Source organism: Procambarus clarkii, chromosome 86 (genome assembly GCF_040958095.1).
Source record: "Procambarus clarkii isolate CNS0578487 chromosome 86, FALCON_Pclarkii_2.0, whole genome shotgun sequence".
NCBI classification, from domain to species: Eukaryota; Metazoa; Arthropoda; class Malacostraca; order Decapoda; family Cambaridae; genus Procambarus; species Procambarus clarkii.
The window spans coordinates 21,065,944-21,081,490 of NC_091235.1; the positions used below are offsets into that span (position 1 = coordinate 21,065,944).

At 46.7% G+C, this 15,547-nt stretch overlaps 1 protein-coding gene across 1 annotated transcript in view; it reads left to right on the forward strand.

Annotated features, from left to right (window-relative positions):
• The first annotated feature begins 1,232 nt into the window (after positions 1-1,232).
• The window catches only part of LOC123768140 (uncharacterized), a 38,709-nt gene continuing 24,394 nt past the window's right edge, over positions 1,233-15,547 (forward strand). The window contains exon 1 of the mRNA XM_045758518.2: positions 1,233-1,939. Coding sequence (XP_045614474.1) covers positions 1,877-1,939 — 63 coding nt within the window. The 5' untranslated portion in view covers positions 1,233-1,876. The remainder of the gene's footprint in view (positions 1,940-15,547) is intronic.

Genomic DNA, 15,547 nt, shown 5'->3' on the forward strand with positions numbered 1-15,547 from the left:
TAGCACTTGTAGCGTGTACATATTGATTTTGTTTAAAAAACACAATCTTGTGTATACAGGATATGGTACACAGTTTGTGTGTAGTGGCGCGGGGTTGCACGTTGAAAGAGGAAGGTTTCAGTATTCAGTCTTTTCAGTATTCAGTTTTTCAGACATTTGTAGCTATATTAATTGCAGATTAGCTTGTATAAAAGTATTAACACTGGCCGTACATGAACGTGTATCTTTTTATACACGCGTATAGCTCCCTAGGAAGTGTGAATTTGATTTAATACACAAGTTTACACAATAGTATAAACGAGGAAATAGGTACTTGCAGGCGTACACAAGATTATCACTAGAATGTGCTGCTGTTAAGGTGTGTGTGTATAGTCCTGTTATGACGAGGGGGTTAATTTAGGCATACAAAGAGCGTTGCACAATAAGCGTGAGGTATAGTATACAGGAAAATAGCCAGTATACACCTGGAAAACAAGAGATAGTATATTGCCAAGAGGGGGAGGGAGGGAGGGAGGTTGGGGTGGGGGGAGAGAGTGGGCAGGGAGCCACCAGGAGGGGGGGGGAGAGAGAGAGAGAGAGGGGAAGGGGGGGGGCGGTAGAGGGGAGAGGGACGGTAGTGGCAGGTGTCAGCACTGTCTAGACACCGCAGCCCGCAGACAGAACACGCCAGACAGCGGCGGCGGCGGCGGCGGGTGGTGGGGGGGGGGGGGGGGGGGGAAGAGGGAGGCAAACCACTCAATATTTACCATTGTCAGAGGCAAATGGTAATACGTCACAGATTCACTTTTGTTCGCGCTAAGATACTCTTGTGTGGGGGGGGGGGGAGGAGTTGCTTTTGACGCAGGAAATGCACTGGTGATTCACAGCAGACAGCTGTTGTGTAATGGATGCATTGGTGGTGGTGACTTTTTGTTTTTCTTTGTCTTGAGTGAAGTGGTTATTTGTCGGTTCAAATTGCTGTCGTTATTGATCTAGAAGATCGCAATGAAAACGTCTTAACTAATATGGATCAGACGATGTGAACAGAAGAACTGTTAACTGTCAAAGTGTTACATAGTGAGCCTCTGGGGGGAGTAAATCAAGACAGCTCATACAGGTGGTCTTTTACAAGACTGGTGCGACTTGTTTGTTAGTACTGGTGAGTGGCAGTGCGTTGGGTGCGGAGAGTGCGTGCGTTCGTGCATGCGAGCCGCCTGAGGGGAGGGGGGGGGGACGGTTGCGCACGAGGGCCAGGCAGTCACCACCCCTATGACCCAGCAGAGCCGCCTGCAGCAGGACAGACAAGAAAGCGGGCAGTAGGAGGGCGTGCAGACGGCGGCGTCGGCGGGAGCTGCTGGCACCCACGGCGGCTATGGCGGTGGCCCGGCCAATAAAAAATGGCGGTGAGCGAGTGTGGGTCCGCCGCCCCGCGCGCGCCAGCACCGCTGCCACTCAGTCAGTCGCGCCGCTCAGCTCCGTAGAGCTGTACGCTCCGCTCCACCGCCTCGCCACCGTCGCTGCCTCGACCTCCAGTCTGCCGCTGCCGTCTACCCGGGTAGTGGGCGGGCAGAGTGGAGCCGGCGCAGCGCCTCCACCGTCACCGCCGCTCTCTCTAAAGCCACCAACATCACATTACCACAAGTGTACTACACTCCAAGATCTGCCAGTGTGTCCCAGTGTGGCTGCCAAATAGTTCGCCACGGTGCCTCGACAACGCCTACTATCCACCACCTCCACCTCCACCGCCACTACCACCACTACAACATCCACTGCAACTACTCCCACAACCACCACCACCACTACCACCCTCATCTCCCTAAAAAGAACCACTGTCGCATTCGACACCTCGCCTCCAGCAGCTGCTTCCCCAACACGGCGCTCCAACACAGCCACCAAGATGTGGAACAGCGTGACAGAGTGTTGTTTGAGGATCGCCAACCACTTCTCAAGGAGGAAGAATGTACGGTGCTACTGTCAACGTGTGTGTGTGCCTGGCGAGCGTCTGCTTAACTCGTGTGTGCCTGGCGAATGTCTGCCCGAGTGCCTGTGAGCGCGCCTCTTGCTTCCCTGTCTGCCTGCCTGCATGCTTCGGCTTTCAATTTCCTTAAGTGATAAGAAAATATCCTGAAAATGATGCGTGTGTAGGGGGCGCGCGCAGTGGGAGGTTGATACAGCGCGGGTTGCAATCCAGTGCTTGCAATATCTTGGTGCACCAGCTGGCCTGTGCTCGGTGCTACACGCACAGATAGTGCACAAGTGGAGTCTTGCCTCCTCTCTCGACTGCGCATGAGAGGCAACCAGGGCGGGCTATTTGCAACCTCTAATATAGTGGCTGGTGCATTCGCCAGCTGGCCCTTAACAACAAGAAGGGCGTATGTCTGCGCGCCTCCAAGACCGAAAATGCTGTATCTGAGCTCGTAAACTCAACCGTTTGGCCCATAGCTGATTTGTGTCCGTTTTTACTTTTCCTGGCGAGGAATTAAGAGCCCAATGATACTTTTTCTTTGTTTTTTAAAACATTTAAAGTCAGATTTCTTAACTGTTTTAATCTTGATTTGGTTTTTTCTAACTGGTATAAACAAACCAAAAAAAAATTAGCTTGGTGTTTGGAATCGGCGTGTGGATTTTTACGCAGAAGTCTCAAAAATGAGAAGCTGTCAGGTAACGTGTAAATAACTATTGTGTTGTCACGCTAATGTGAAAATGTGTGGTTGGGGTTCCTCACCAGAATATCTCAAGGCTGCTCGGTACTCTACAACACTCACACGACTACTGTGTCGGGGTGTAGCAATAGCTACTGCTTCACAAATACACAAATTTAATTTTTTGGCCCCCTACCCCCCCTCACTAAACGTATTTTTGTTCCACCTAAAATATCGCTCTCCTATTGTCATTGTTAGCCAATCACAGGGCGGACGCAGGTTCGAATCCTCTTCACGGCTCTTGTGGATTTGTGTGATTAATCTGCCCCATACCTCCCCCCTCTCCCCCTTAAATGTGTTCCCGCCCACCCCAACAAATACTGTAGTTACCCCCCCCCCCCCGCTCTCCCAGATAACGTGTTTTGACGTTAAGCCTAAACAGCCTCCACTACCATTACCACAACACCCCCCCCCAACCATTATTACTATCATATAAATCAGTCAACTACGGGCTCACCATAGCCCGTGCTACCTAGAACATTTTGTTCCGGGTAGCGAATCTTAAACAACACAACCATCCCACGCCATTAATAATATTTGAAACCACTGCTCCCAGCCCCAAACACAACTAGGATCCACAGACTGCTTATTCCCGGAACTTAACCCCCCCCCCCTACTGCTACCTACTCCCTACTGCTACCTACTCCATACACTGGCATTCTCCACTAGACCTATTGTCCGTCAGTCACCTCTACCCACGTGTAGTCATCACAATCTTCCCCATCAACACCATCAATCACCCTATATCACTGTCATGCATCCCCATTAATAGTATCATCACTGAAGCGCGTTCCGTAGTTACAATTAAGTCAGGGCCCCCTTATCACTTGGTTGAACCAAGTCTTCTAAACCATCAACACTTATCACATCAGTGCTTGATAGCTTGGTGGACAGCGCTTCGGATTCGTAGTCCTGAGGTTCCGGGTTCGATTCCCGGTGGAGGCGGAGACTAATGGGCAAAATGTTTTTCAGCCCTGATGCCCCCCTGTTATCTAGCAGTAAATAGATAGCTGGGAGTTAGTCAGCTGCTACGGGCTGCTTCCTGGGGGTGGAGGCCTGGTCGAGGACCGGGCCGCGGGGACACTAAGCCCCGAAATCATCTCAAGGTAACCCCCTTACCACGGTTTGTCCATTACTACCATAAACTAGAAGATAGTTAAGGGCAGCATTAAAAAAAACCTAATTACACAGGTGAAAGCTGGAAATGTAGTCTAAAGCGAGGAAAATGTCATTCCACTTTTATCAAAGTTGGCTGAACAGGGAAAGTCAACGAAGTTGCCTCTTTATCAAATATAAAGACATAGGCTGTTTGACATTAGTTTGGTTGCCGCTCCAAGCAACAGCCTGGTGGACCAAACTCTCTCAAGTTGAGCCTGGCCTCGGGCCGGGCTTGGGGAGTAGAAGAACTCCCAGAACCCCATCAACCAGGTCAACCAGGCCTGATTCACGAAGCAGTTACGCAAGTACTTACGAACGTGAACATCTTTTCTGAATCCTTGACGGCTTTGGTTACATTTATTAAACAGTTCACAAGCGTGAAACCTTCACAATCAACTTATTTTTATTAACAGCCTCCTGGTGCTTCGGAGCTCATTAACTGTTTAATAATTGTAAACAAAGCCGCCAAAGGCTGAGGAAAGAATATACAGGTTCGTAAATGCTTGCGTAACTGCTTCGTGAATCTGGTCCCAAGAGATGGAACTAGTTGATAAACTTACAGGTGTTTGGTTGTCACCGGTAGATGGCGGTCTTCAGCCTCACTAACACGTCAATCCTAGTACACGCCTTCAACCCCAATAGGCCTAATCCCGTAATATTTGCATTTATTTACTAATTGGAAAACTGAACTTCACAAAAAAAAACTAAGGGGCTCATCTCCAACCCAAAAACTACTGGGCATGGTAATTGTTACACACAGATCACACTAACGTGATGCATCAAATGAACAAATCCACAAGGGCCGTGACGAGGATTCGAACCTGCGTCCGGGACCATGTCGTAGCTCAGTCGATTAAGGCAGTCTGGGATGCTCCCGGACGCAGGTTCGAATCCTCGTCACGGCCCTTGTGGATTTGTTCATGGTAATTGTTACTCTAGTAGTAATAAATTTATCTATTAAGGATTGTTTAAAGGAGAGACTTGTAAATCCAGACATGAATATATTTGAAATTGACACAACTACAGTGGCTAATGAGTTAGTGATGCATGCTATTCAAGAATGCAGATGAGACACAATAATGTGGCTACAAAATGTTGACCAAACCACGTACTGGAAATTGAGACGTTTCGGTCCGTCCTGGGGGCCAGATTCACGAAAGCACTTACGCAAAAACTTACGAACCTGTACATCTTTTCTCAATCTTTGGCGGCTTTGTTTACAATTATTAAACAGTTAATGAGCTCCGAAGCACCAGGAGGCTGTTTATAACAATAACAATTGAATGGGAGGTTTTCATGCTTGTAAACTGTTTAATAAATGAAACCAAAGCCGTCAAAGATTGAGAAAAGATGTACACGTTCGTAAGTGCTTGCGTAAGTGCTTTCGTGAATCTGGCCCCTGGACCACTATCACACCACTATCGACTTGATAACGATCCAGGACGGACCGAAACGTCGACGTCGTCTCTTCAATTTCTAGCGTGGAGTTTGGTCGACACTATTCAAGTATGCTTCAGTACAACTAGAGAGCCACGTTTCCCGCCATGCTCTGTAAGGTTGGGCAACATGTGGAAATGTGGTGAAAGATCACATGCAAGTTGTTCAACATTCATTCACAACTTCCAAGAACATTAAAGCAAGTGACGTAAATATTAACATTACTAATAGCAAGTTGCTATTAGTAATCTAGTAGACTACAGGGGGAAATAATATATATATATATATATATATATATATATATATATATATATATATATATATATATATATATATATATATATATATATATATATATATATATATGTCGTACCTAATAGCCAGAACGCACTTCTCAGCCTACTATTCAAGGCCCGATTTGCCTAATAAGCCAAGTTTTCATGAATTAATGTTTTTCGTCTACCTAACCTACCTAACCTAACCTAACCTAGCTTTTTTTGGCTACCTAACCTAACCTTACCTATAAATATAGGTTAGGTTAGGTTAGGTAGGGTTGGTTAGGTTCAGTCATATATCTACGTTAATTTTAACTCCAATAAAAAAAAATTGACCTCATACATAGAGAAAAGGGTTGCTTTATCATTTCATAAGAAAAAAATTATAGTAAATATATTAATTCAGGAAAACTTGGCTTATTAGGCAAATCGGGCCTTGAATAGTAGGCTGAGAAGTGAGTTCTGGCTACTAGGTACGACATATATATATATATATATATATATATATATATATATATATATATATATGTCGTACCTAGTAGCCAGAACGCACTTTTTGGCCTACTATGCAAGGCCCGATCTGCCTAATAAGCCAAGTTTTCCTGAATTAATATATTTTCTCTAATTTTTTTCTTATGAAATGATAAATCTACCCATTTCATTATGTATGAGATCAATTTTTTTTATTGGAGTTAAAATTAACGTAGATATATGAGCGAACCTAACCAACCCTACCTTACCTAACCTATCATATCTTTATAGGTTAGGTAGGTTAGGTAGACGAAAAACAATTAATTCATGAAAACTTGGCTTATTAGGCAAATCGGGCCTTGCATAGTAGGCTGAGAAGTGCGTTCTGGCTACTAGGTACGACATATATTATATATATATATTATATTATATATTATATATATATATTTATATATATATTATATTATATATTATATAATATTATATATATTATATATATATATATATATATTATATATTATATTATAATATATATTATATATATATATATATATATATTATATATATATATTATATATATATATTATATATATATATTATATATATATTATATATATAATTATATATATATATATATATATATATTATATATATATTATATATATATTATATATATATATTATATATATATTATATATATATATTATTATATATATATATTATATATATATTATATTATATATATTATATATATATATATTATATATATATATATATATAATCATTCTTGGTGTAGGGTTTTTAATTTTATGCAAATATTGTACAGTTGATACTGTAGAGCGTAAGGGGGGCTCTAATGCGCTCTACAGCAAATAGTTTAAGTTGGTACTGGAACAGAGCCTGGTATTAGGAGAGGGTGGAGGGGGGGTTATAGGATGCGCTGGGCGTGAATGGGGATGGATTGGTCTTGGTGGGGGGGGGGGTGCTGGAAGGGGGGAAGTTTTATCTGTATCCGGTGTGCCCCCCCCCCCCAATGTCCTCGTTGGAGGAGGATGCGGACCATCATTATATCCTCACTGGTGGTAAGATACGTTATAGTGTCTTGAGGAAACTGCCATTTGGTATTTGGCAGAAATACCGCCTTCAGAAGGTGGTCTCAAGGGAGGAGTGTGGATGATGCTGGAGTGTGGGGGAGACATCTTGTCTTCAATGCTCTAAGTATCGATACCGGATCAAGCATTTCTATTTTTTCGTTTGAGCAGCATTTAAATAACCTTTACTGATGAGCCATCTTGAGATGATTTCGGAGTTTAGCATCCCCGCGGCCCGGTCCTCGACCAGGCCTCCTTTTTGTTACACACACACACACACACACACACACACACACACACACACACACACACACACACACACACACACACACACACAAACCCCCCCACCCCCCTACCTACCTACCTACCTACCTCCAGGAAGCAGCCCGGAGCAGCTGTCTAACTCCCAGGTACCTATTTACTGCTAGGTTAACAGGGGCAACAGAATGAAAGAAACTGCTCGTTTGTTTCCACCTCTACCGGGGATCAAACCCTGAACCTCAGGACTACAAATCCGAAGCGCTGTCCACTCAGCTGTAAGGCCCTTTGTTTGACGTCATTAAACACGCCTCAAGTAAGCATAATTACTAGTGAGGGAATCAGAAGAATATAATATGAAGACTTGATATAACAATTTAACTTGTGTTCAGCGAGTTCGGTCAAAGCCACTTGTTGTCGTTGTTATAGATTCAGCTACTCGGAACAAGTTCCAAGTAGCACGGGCTATGGTGAGCCCGTAGTGGACTTACCTGGCACAGGAGCGGGGCAAGTAGCACGGGCTATGGTGAGCCCGTAGTGGACTTACCTGGCACAGGAGCGAGGCTGTCCAAAGCCACTTGACACGCCAACAATTTATACGTTGACAAAGGCATGGTGTGGACGCTCTCCTCGATAAGTTAGAGCCATGGTTAAAACCCAGGGCGCCTGACAGCTGAGTGGACAGCGCTTCGTATTTGTAGTCCTGAGGTTCCGGGTTCGATCCCCGGTGGAGGCAGAGACAAATGGGCTAAAAGTTTCTTTCACCCTGATGGTCTGTTACCTAGCAGTAAATAGGTACCTGGGAGTTAGACAGCTGCTACGGGCTGCTTCCTGGGGGAGGGGACAAAAAGGAGGCCTGGTCGAGGACCGGGCCTCGGGGACGCTAAACCCCGAAATCATCTCCAAGATAACCTAAAGATATGGTCAGGGAAGGTCAACTGGGAATACAATCTTGACCTGTTGACCCCCAGTTCAACCAGCTGTAATTCAGGACCAGGGGCCGGATTCACGAAGCAGTTACGCAAGCACTTACGAACCTGGGGCCAGATTCACGAAAGCACTTACGCAAGCACATGCGAACGTGTACATCTTTCCTCAATCTTTGACCGGTTTGGTTACATTTATTAAACTGTTTACAAGCATGAATACTTCTCATTCAACTGTTATTGTTATAAACAGCCTCCTGGTGCTTCGGAGCTCATTAACTGTTTAATAATTGGAGACAAAGCCGTCAAAGATTGATAAAAGATGTACAGGTTCGTAAGTGTTTGCGTAAGTGCTTCCGTGAATCTGGCCCCTGGAGCCAGATTCACGAAGCAGTTTTGGCAGTTCACCAGTTACGTGACTTGTATACCATGCAGAGTGGTAGGCACAGAGCTTCTGCTCCTTCCTTTAGAATCCATGGTAAGATTCCATTTGGGCCTATAATGGAGCCTATAGCCTTTGTCACGTCCAAATCTAGCAGATGCTTCCTCACCTCCCTACTGGTAATCACAAACTCCTCTAGTGGTGTCTGGGTTGGTGTTCCCTCCCTTATCTCTGGGACTTCTCCTTGCTCTGGTGTGAAGACTTCCGGGAATTTCTTAGAGTTCCTCACACACTTCCTTGTCGTTTGTAGTGAATTTCTGCCCGTATCCTCAGTTTCATTACCTGTTCCTTCACTGTTGTTTTCCTCCTGATGTGGCTATGCAGCAGTTTGGGTTGAGTCTTTGCCTTGCTCGCTATGTCATTTTCATATTGCCTCTCTACCTCTCTCCTCATCCTGACTTATTCATTTCTGGCGCTCTGGTATCTTTCTCTGCTCTCTAGTGTTCTGTTTCTATAGTTTCTCCACGCCCTTTTACTTAGCTGCTTTGCTAGCAAGCAAGTGTGTGTATTTTGTGTTTTTTATTTTTGTGTGTACTCACCTAGTTGTGCTTGCGGGGGTTGAGCTCTGCTATTTCGACCCGCCCCTCTACTGTAAATCAACTGTTAATAATTTAGCCCCCCCCCCACACACCCACCCGCCCAGGAAGCAGCCCGTAACAGCTGTCTAACTCCCAGGTATCTATTTACTGCTAGGTAACAGGGGCATCAGGGTGAAGAAAACTTTGCCCATTTGTTTCTGCCTGGTCCGGGAATCGAACCCGGGCCACATGATTACGAGTCCTGCACGCTGTCCGCTCAGCTACCAGACCCCGTGTGTTTTGTGTGTGCGAGATATAAAAATTATCAACCATATACCGTGTAAATACATTTCGTTCACCTGGGCGGTTAGTCTGCCAGTACCCAGGTGAATGGAAAAAAAATTATAAATATAATTTGTGGGGGAGGAAGGTGGGGGGGGGGGAAGGGAGAGAATATTTAGTATGCAGCCAGTGTACGACAGTATGCGAGGCTCGTCCGCCTCTGCCTCCCACTTCTCAAGGTAAGAACTCCAGGCACTTGGTATGCAGAAAGCGTGCCGCATGAAGGCTGCGGAAGGAGGGGCGGCAGGAGGCTGCTGGGAAGGGGGTGTGTGTGGGGGAGGCTGCTGGGAAGGGGGTGTGTGTGGGGGAGGCTGCTGGGAAGGGGGTGTGGGTGGGGGAGGCGCCTGGGAAGGGGGTGTGGGTGGTGGGAGGCGCCTGGGAAGGGGGTGGGTGGGGGGAGGCGCCTGGGAAGGGGTGTGTGGGTGGGTGGGTGGGGGGGGCGGGTCTTAGGGGAGCGTGAGGTGGGGTGGTGGCTGTACAGGTAGCAGAGATGAACGGAGCAGCAAGCTTCTACTGGCGGCTACACCAAGTGTCCTGATGCAGAGTTGTTTGGTTAAAACTCTTGTAGTAGCAAGTCGGTCATAACGGATTGCGGATTAATGCATGCACTAGCCTCATTGGGGACTCTGGCTGTGTTTGGGTGGGGGGCCCCACACCTGGCCGGCGCTGCATGGCTGTTTGGGTGGGGGGCCCCACACCTGGCCGGCGCTACATGGCTGTGTTTGGGTGGGGGGGCCCCACACCTGGCCGGCGCTGCATGGCTTTGTTTGGGTGGGGGGCACCACACCTGGCCGGCGCTACATGGCTGTGTTTGGGTGGGGGCCCCACACCTGGCCGGCGCTGCATGGCTGTGTTTGGGTGGGGGCCCCACACCTGGCCGGCGCTGCATGGCTGTGTTTGGGTGGGGGGCCCCACACCTGGCCGGCGCTGCATGGCTGTGTTTGGGTGGGGGGCCCCACACCTGGCCGGCGCTGCATGGCTGTGTTTGGGTGGGGGCCCACACCTGGCCGGCGCTGCATGGCTGTGTTTGGGTGGGGGGGGGGGAGCGCCAGTATTTAGCTTCACTGGGTTACGTAGCGTATAGTTTATTTGAATGTATTACACTGTTGTCTGCTAGGAAGATATTGGTCTAATGGTTTCTTATTCCGTTTCTACAAGACTATATTACCAGTCCTCGTAATTGTTTAGCACAAGGCTAAACTCATACGTCAGGCTGCGAGCAGCCGCGTCCAACAGCCTGGTTGATCAGTCCAGCAACCAGGAGGCCTGGTCGACGACCGGGCCGCGGGGACGCTAAGCCCCGGAAGCACCTCAAGGTAACCTCAAGGTAAGGCGCTTGTCTGATCTTGTCACCCGACTCAAAGCTGCAACTGCACTGAGGGATTGGTCGCCTCAGGAACCCGCAACCTTTCCTGTGAGAAATATCGATTATATCATACCGTATATATCATATATACGATTATATATATCATTATATCATATATTAAGTCGAGCCTGGCCTCGGGCCGGGCTTGGGGAGTAGAAGAACTCCCAGAACCCCATCAACCAGGTATCAACCAGGTATCAACCAGGTATCAACAATCTGTAGTATTGCCAAACTCGTTAGACATTTATCTCTGCTTAAATGGTTTTGTGGGTATTGTGATGTGTAGTACTCGCCTAGTTGTGCTTGCGGGGGTTGAACTCTGGTCCCGCCTCTCGACTGTCAATCAACTGGTGTAGAGATTCCTGAGCCTACTGGGCTCTATCATATCTACACTTGAAACTGTGTATGGAGTCAGCCTCCACCACATCACTGCCTAATGCATTCACCTGTTAACTACTCTAACACTGAAAAAGCTATTTCTAACGTCCGTGGCTCATGTGGGTACTCGGTTTCCACCTGTGTCCCCGCGTTCGCGTACCACCCGTGTTAAACAGTTTATCTTTATCTACCCTGTCAATTCCTGTGAGAATTTTGTAGGTAGTGATCATGTCTCCCCTTACTCTTGTCTTCACGTGTCGTGAGGTGCATTTCACGCAGCCTTTCCTCGTATTTCATGCCTCTTAGTTCTGGGACTAGCCTAGTGGCATACTCTGAACTTTTTCCAGCTTCGTCTTGTGCTTGACAAAGTACGGGCTCCATGCTGAGGCCGCATACTCCAGGATTGGTCTTACATATGTGGTATATAAGGTTCTGAATGATTCCTTGCACAGGTTCCTGAAGGCAATTCTGATGTTAGCCAGCCTTGCATACGCCGCAGATGCTAATCTTTTTATGTGGGCTTCAGGCGAAAGGTTTGGTGTGATATAAACTCCTAGATTTTTTTTTTTTTTTTTATTTATTTTTTTTTTTGATGTATACAAGTTGTTACATTCTTGTACAGCCACTAGTACGCGTAGCGTTTCGGGCAGGTCCCTGGAATACGATCTCCTGCCGCGAAGAATCGTAAAATGTCAGTTTCATGAAGGACGTCATCTCCCATTCGGTATCCTGTGTCTGGCCTCCTGTTTCCTCCGCATAGTTTCATTACCTTACATTTACTCGGGTTGAACTTCAGTAACTTTAGTTGAACTTTAGTTTGACCATTCATTCAGTTTGCCTAGGTCATCTTGTAGGCTCATACAATCTTCCTCGGTCTTAATCCTCCTCATAATGTTTGCATCGTCAGCAAACAATGAGAAACGGTTCTTTACCCTCTGAGAGATCATTTACATATATCAGAAACACTAAGTCCAAGGACTGAATCCTGCAGGACTCCACTGGTGACGCCTCGCCAATCTGAGACCTCACCCCTCACAGTGACTCGCTGTCTTCTGTTAGGTACTCCCTTATCCAATGGAGTACCTTACCTTTCACTCCTGCCTGCATATTCAGCTTTTGCGCTAGTCTCTTGTGTGGTACCGTGTCAAAAGCTTTCTGGCAGATCCAAAATATGCAGTCTGCACCACCCTCTTGCCTGACTTTTGATGCCTGATCGTAGAATTCAATTAATCCTGTGAGGCATGGACGAATTTGGTTGTGCTTGTTGAGAGAATGAGTGTGCCCAGCGAGGTCAAACATCTTGACCTCATCACTGCAAACTGGGTCATGAGTGTTCGGGAAACACCGCTCTGCGCGGCTCTTATGCCCAGCTGGCAGCTTTTCTCCATGTTCCGGGCAGCCTAAAAAAAAAAAAAAATTCTGGCGACGAGAAATTTTCCCTCTTGCACAAAAAGCATTTGGCAACATTCGCTTTCTTTTTCCAGTACACCCAATAATGTCTTGCTGCCCCGCTCACTGTAGGCCTTCCTCATCTGGTTACCCTGTATGTGGGTAGTTTACTTCCATGGCGGTGGGTTGTGCGAGTTCGGCTACTCTTAAAGTTCGCCCTAGGCTGCTGTGTAGGGGAAGGCCTGGTCGAAGACCGGGCCGCGGGGCTGTTGATCCCCGAAGCTACACAAGGTAGGCCAGCTTGACTGGCTGTTGCTCTGAGCGGCTCACAGCAACCCTGAAGATTAGCTACTTGCTTCAGGAGTATCCGATTTTGTCTTGACCGCGTTCGCTTTTGTTTCTGAAATATTTGTCAAGTTTGTTGGTAGGATATTGAATACCAGTTAAATTTGATGTTCATTCAGTGTTCTCTGAACATGCTTATGGCACTACACAGAGATCACACTAACGTGATGCATCAAATGAACAAATTCACAAGGGCCGTGACGAGGATTCGAACCTGCGTCCGGGAGCATCCCAGACACTGCCTAATCGACTGAGCTACGACAGGGTTAGAGCTACGAAGTTTAGTAGAACTTCGGTTTTAACTTTTTTTTTTTTTTTTTTTTTTTTGTTTTTTTAACCCTGTCGTAGCTCAGTCGATTAGGCAGTGTCTGGGATGCTCCCGGACGCAGGTTCGAATCCGCGTCACGACCCTTGTGGATTTGTTCAGGCTTACGGCACCTACTTTCACTGTAGGTGAAACGATACGAGACGGTTGATTCCATATCGTTCGCTCCAGTATGCTATTTTGTTAGGGGACTTAGGCTTCCAGTATCATCCATCCATTCCCTCCGCTACCTTCGTGTAGGGAGGAAATCGCTCAATGCTTATGGCATCATCGACCTCTTTCTCGAGGGGAGCGTCATGCGAAAAAAAAATCAGTTGATTGATTGACAGTTGAGAGACGGGCCCAAAGAGCCTAGAGCTCAACCTCCGCAAGTACAACCAGGCGAGTATCCCCCCCATCCTCCCTTTCGCCAGCCGTCTTGATCCAACGTGGTCTGGTATTATGTACCAATGTCGGTAGATTTACGAAGCCAGGGCCAACACTGGCTTTAAATGTTAACACGCGCGTTTCCCCAGTTTGCATTTTTTTTTTAATGGCACCAAAACGCGGCTGATAGTTGGTGTTTGGGGTGATGGGTGATGGGTGGCGGGTAGTTAGGCTGGTGGTGGATATTGCTTTTGATTGGTGGATATTTAGTGGATATTGGTTGGGTGGTGACTGGGGTACCCCAAGAGAACTTATAGGGTTTATCTCTAATTTTGTGGAAATCTAAGCAATTCTAAAAGATTTTTGTTGTCGGCTTTGGAAGTTGTGTTGGGCTACCTGGACGTTTGTGCTTGTATATACGTAGCTTCCCGTGTTGGCGCGAACTGAATTACCATTTTTTTTTTTACCCTTGAACCTTTCATGACGTCACAACCCTTCCTCAAAGTCCATTCCATCCAGAGGTCGACCCCTGGATCTCGCCTGGAGAGGGGGGGGGGTCTCGGGAGCTGCTCTTCTCGTGCCCGGTCCGAGGGCACGTTTGGACTTGATAACTTGGTCAAACAGGCTGTTGCTGGCAGCTGCCCGTAGGGCCACATATCCACAACAGTCCGGTTGGTCCGATACTTCTTGCAAGAACTTATCTAATTGGATCTTGAAGTTCGGCCAATATTTATAATGCTTGCTGGGAGAGCAGGCGAGGAGTCACAATAACGTGGGTGAAGTATGTTGACCAGACCACACACTAGAAAGTGAAGGGACGACGACGTTTCGGTCCGTTCTGGACCATTCTCAAGTCGATTATCAAGACAATCGACTTGAGAATGGTCCAGGACGGACCGAACGTCGTCGTCCCTTCACTTTCTAGTGTGTGGTCTGGTCAACTTAGTGGGAGAGTATTGAACAGTTGTGGACCTCTGATGTTCACAGTGCTCTGATTGTGCCTATAGCACCCCTCTATTCACAGGTTCAAATTCTAACTTTCCTTCCGTATCTTTCACTCCAGTATGTTGTTTACTGCAAATTTGGGACTTAGCCTTCCAGTATCTTCCACATATATATTATTTGATACCTCTCGTTTCATCTCAAGAGTACATCTTGAGAGCTTCGAGACGGTCTCACTAGTTTAGGTGCTTTATCGTGTCTATTTTCTGTATTACCTCTGTTTCAGATGGTGATGGACCCCAAAAAACATTTATACATTTTTAACATGCTGTTCATTCGAAAAAGGAATTTTAACCTATATAAATTAATATGGTTGTAAGCATACTGTGCATATTTAGGCATTGGTTAGGTTAGGTGTGTAGGTTCTGTTAGCGATTATATTGTATTTGCTTTGGGGAGCCGGTCGGCCGAGCGGACAGCACGCTGGACTTGTGATCTTGTGGTCCTGGGTTCGATCCCAGGCGCCGGCGAGAAACAATGGGCAGAGTTTCTTTCACCCTATGCCCCTGTTACCTAGCAGTAAAATAGGTACCTGGGTGTTAGTCAGCTGTCACGGGCTGCTTCCTGGGGGTGGAGGCCTGGTCGAGGACCGGGCCCCGGGGACACTAAAAGCCCCGAAATCATCTCAAGATAACCTCAAGATTGATATTTGTGTTATGGTATTTGCTAACGTGGGTGAAGCATTTAAAATGTTGTGGTTCGAACGTAAGTCGCCAGCGAAACACTTGTTCGAGAAGTGTTCGAACGTCACCAGTCGAGTTTTGTAAACCGGTTTTC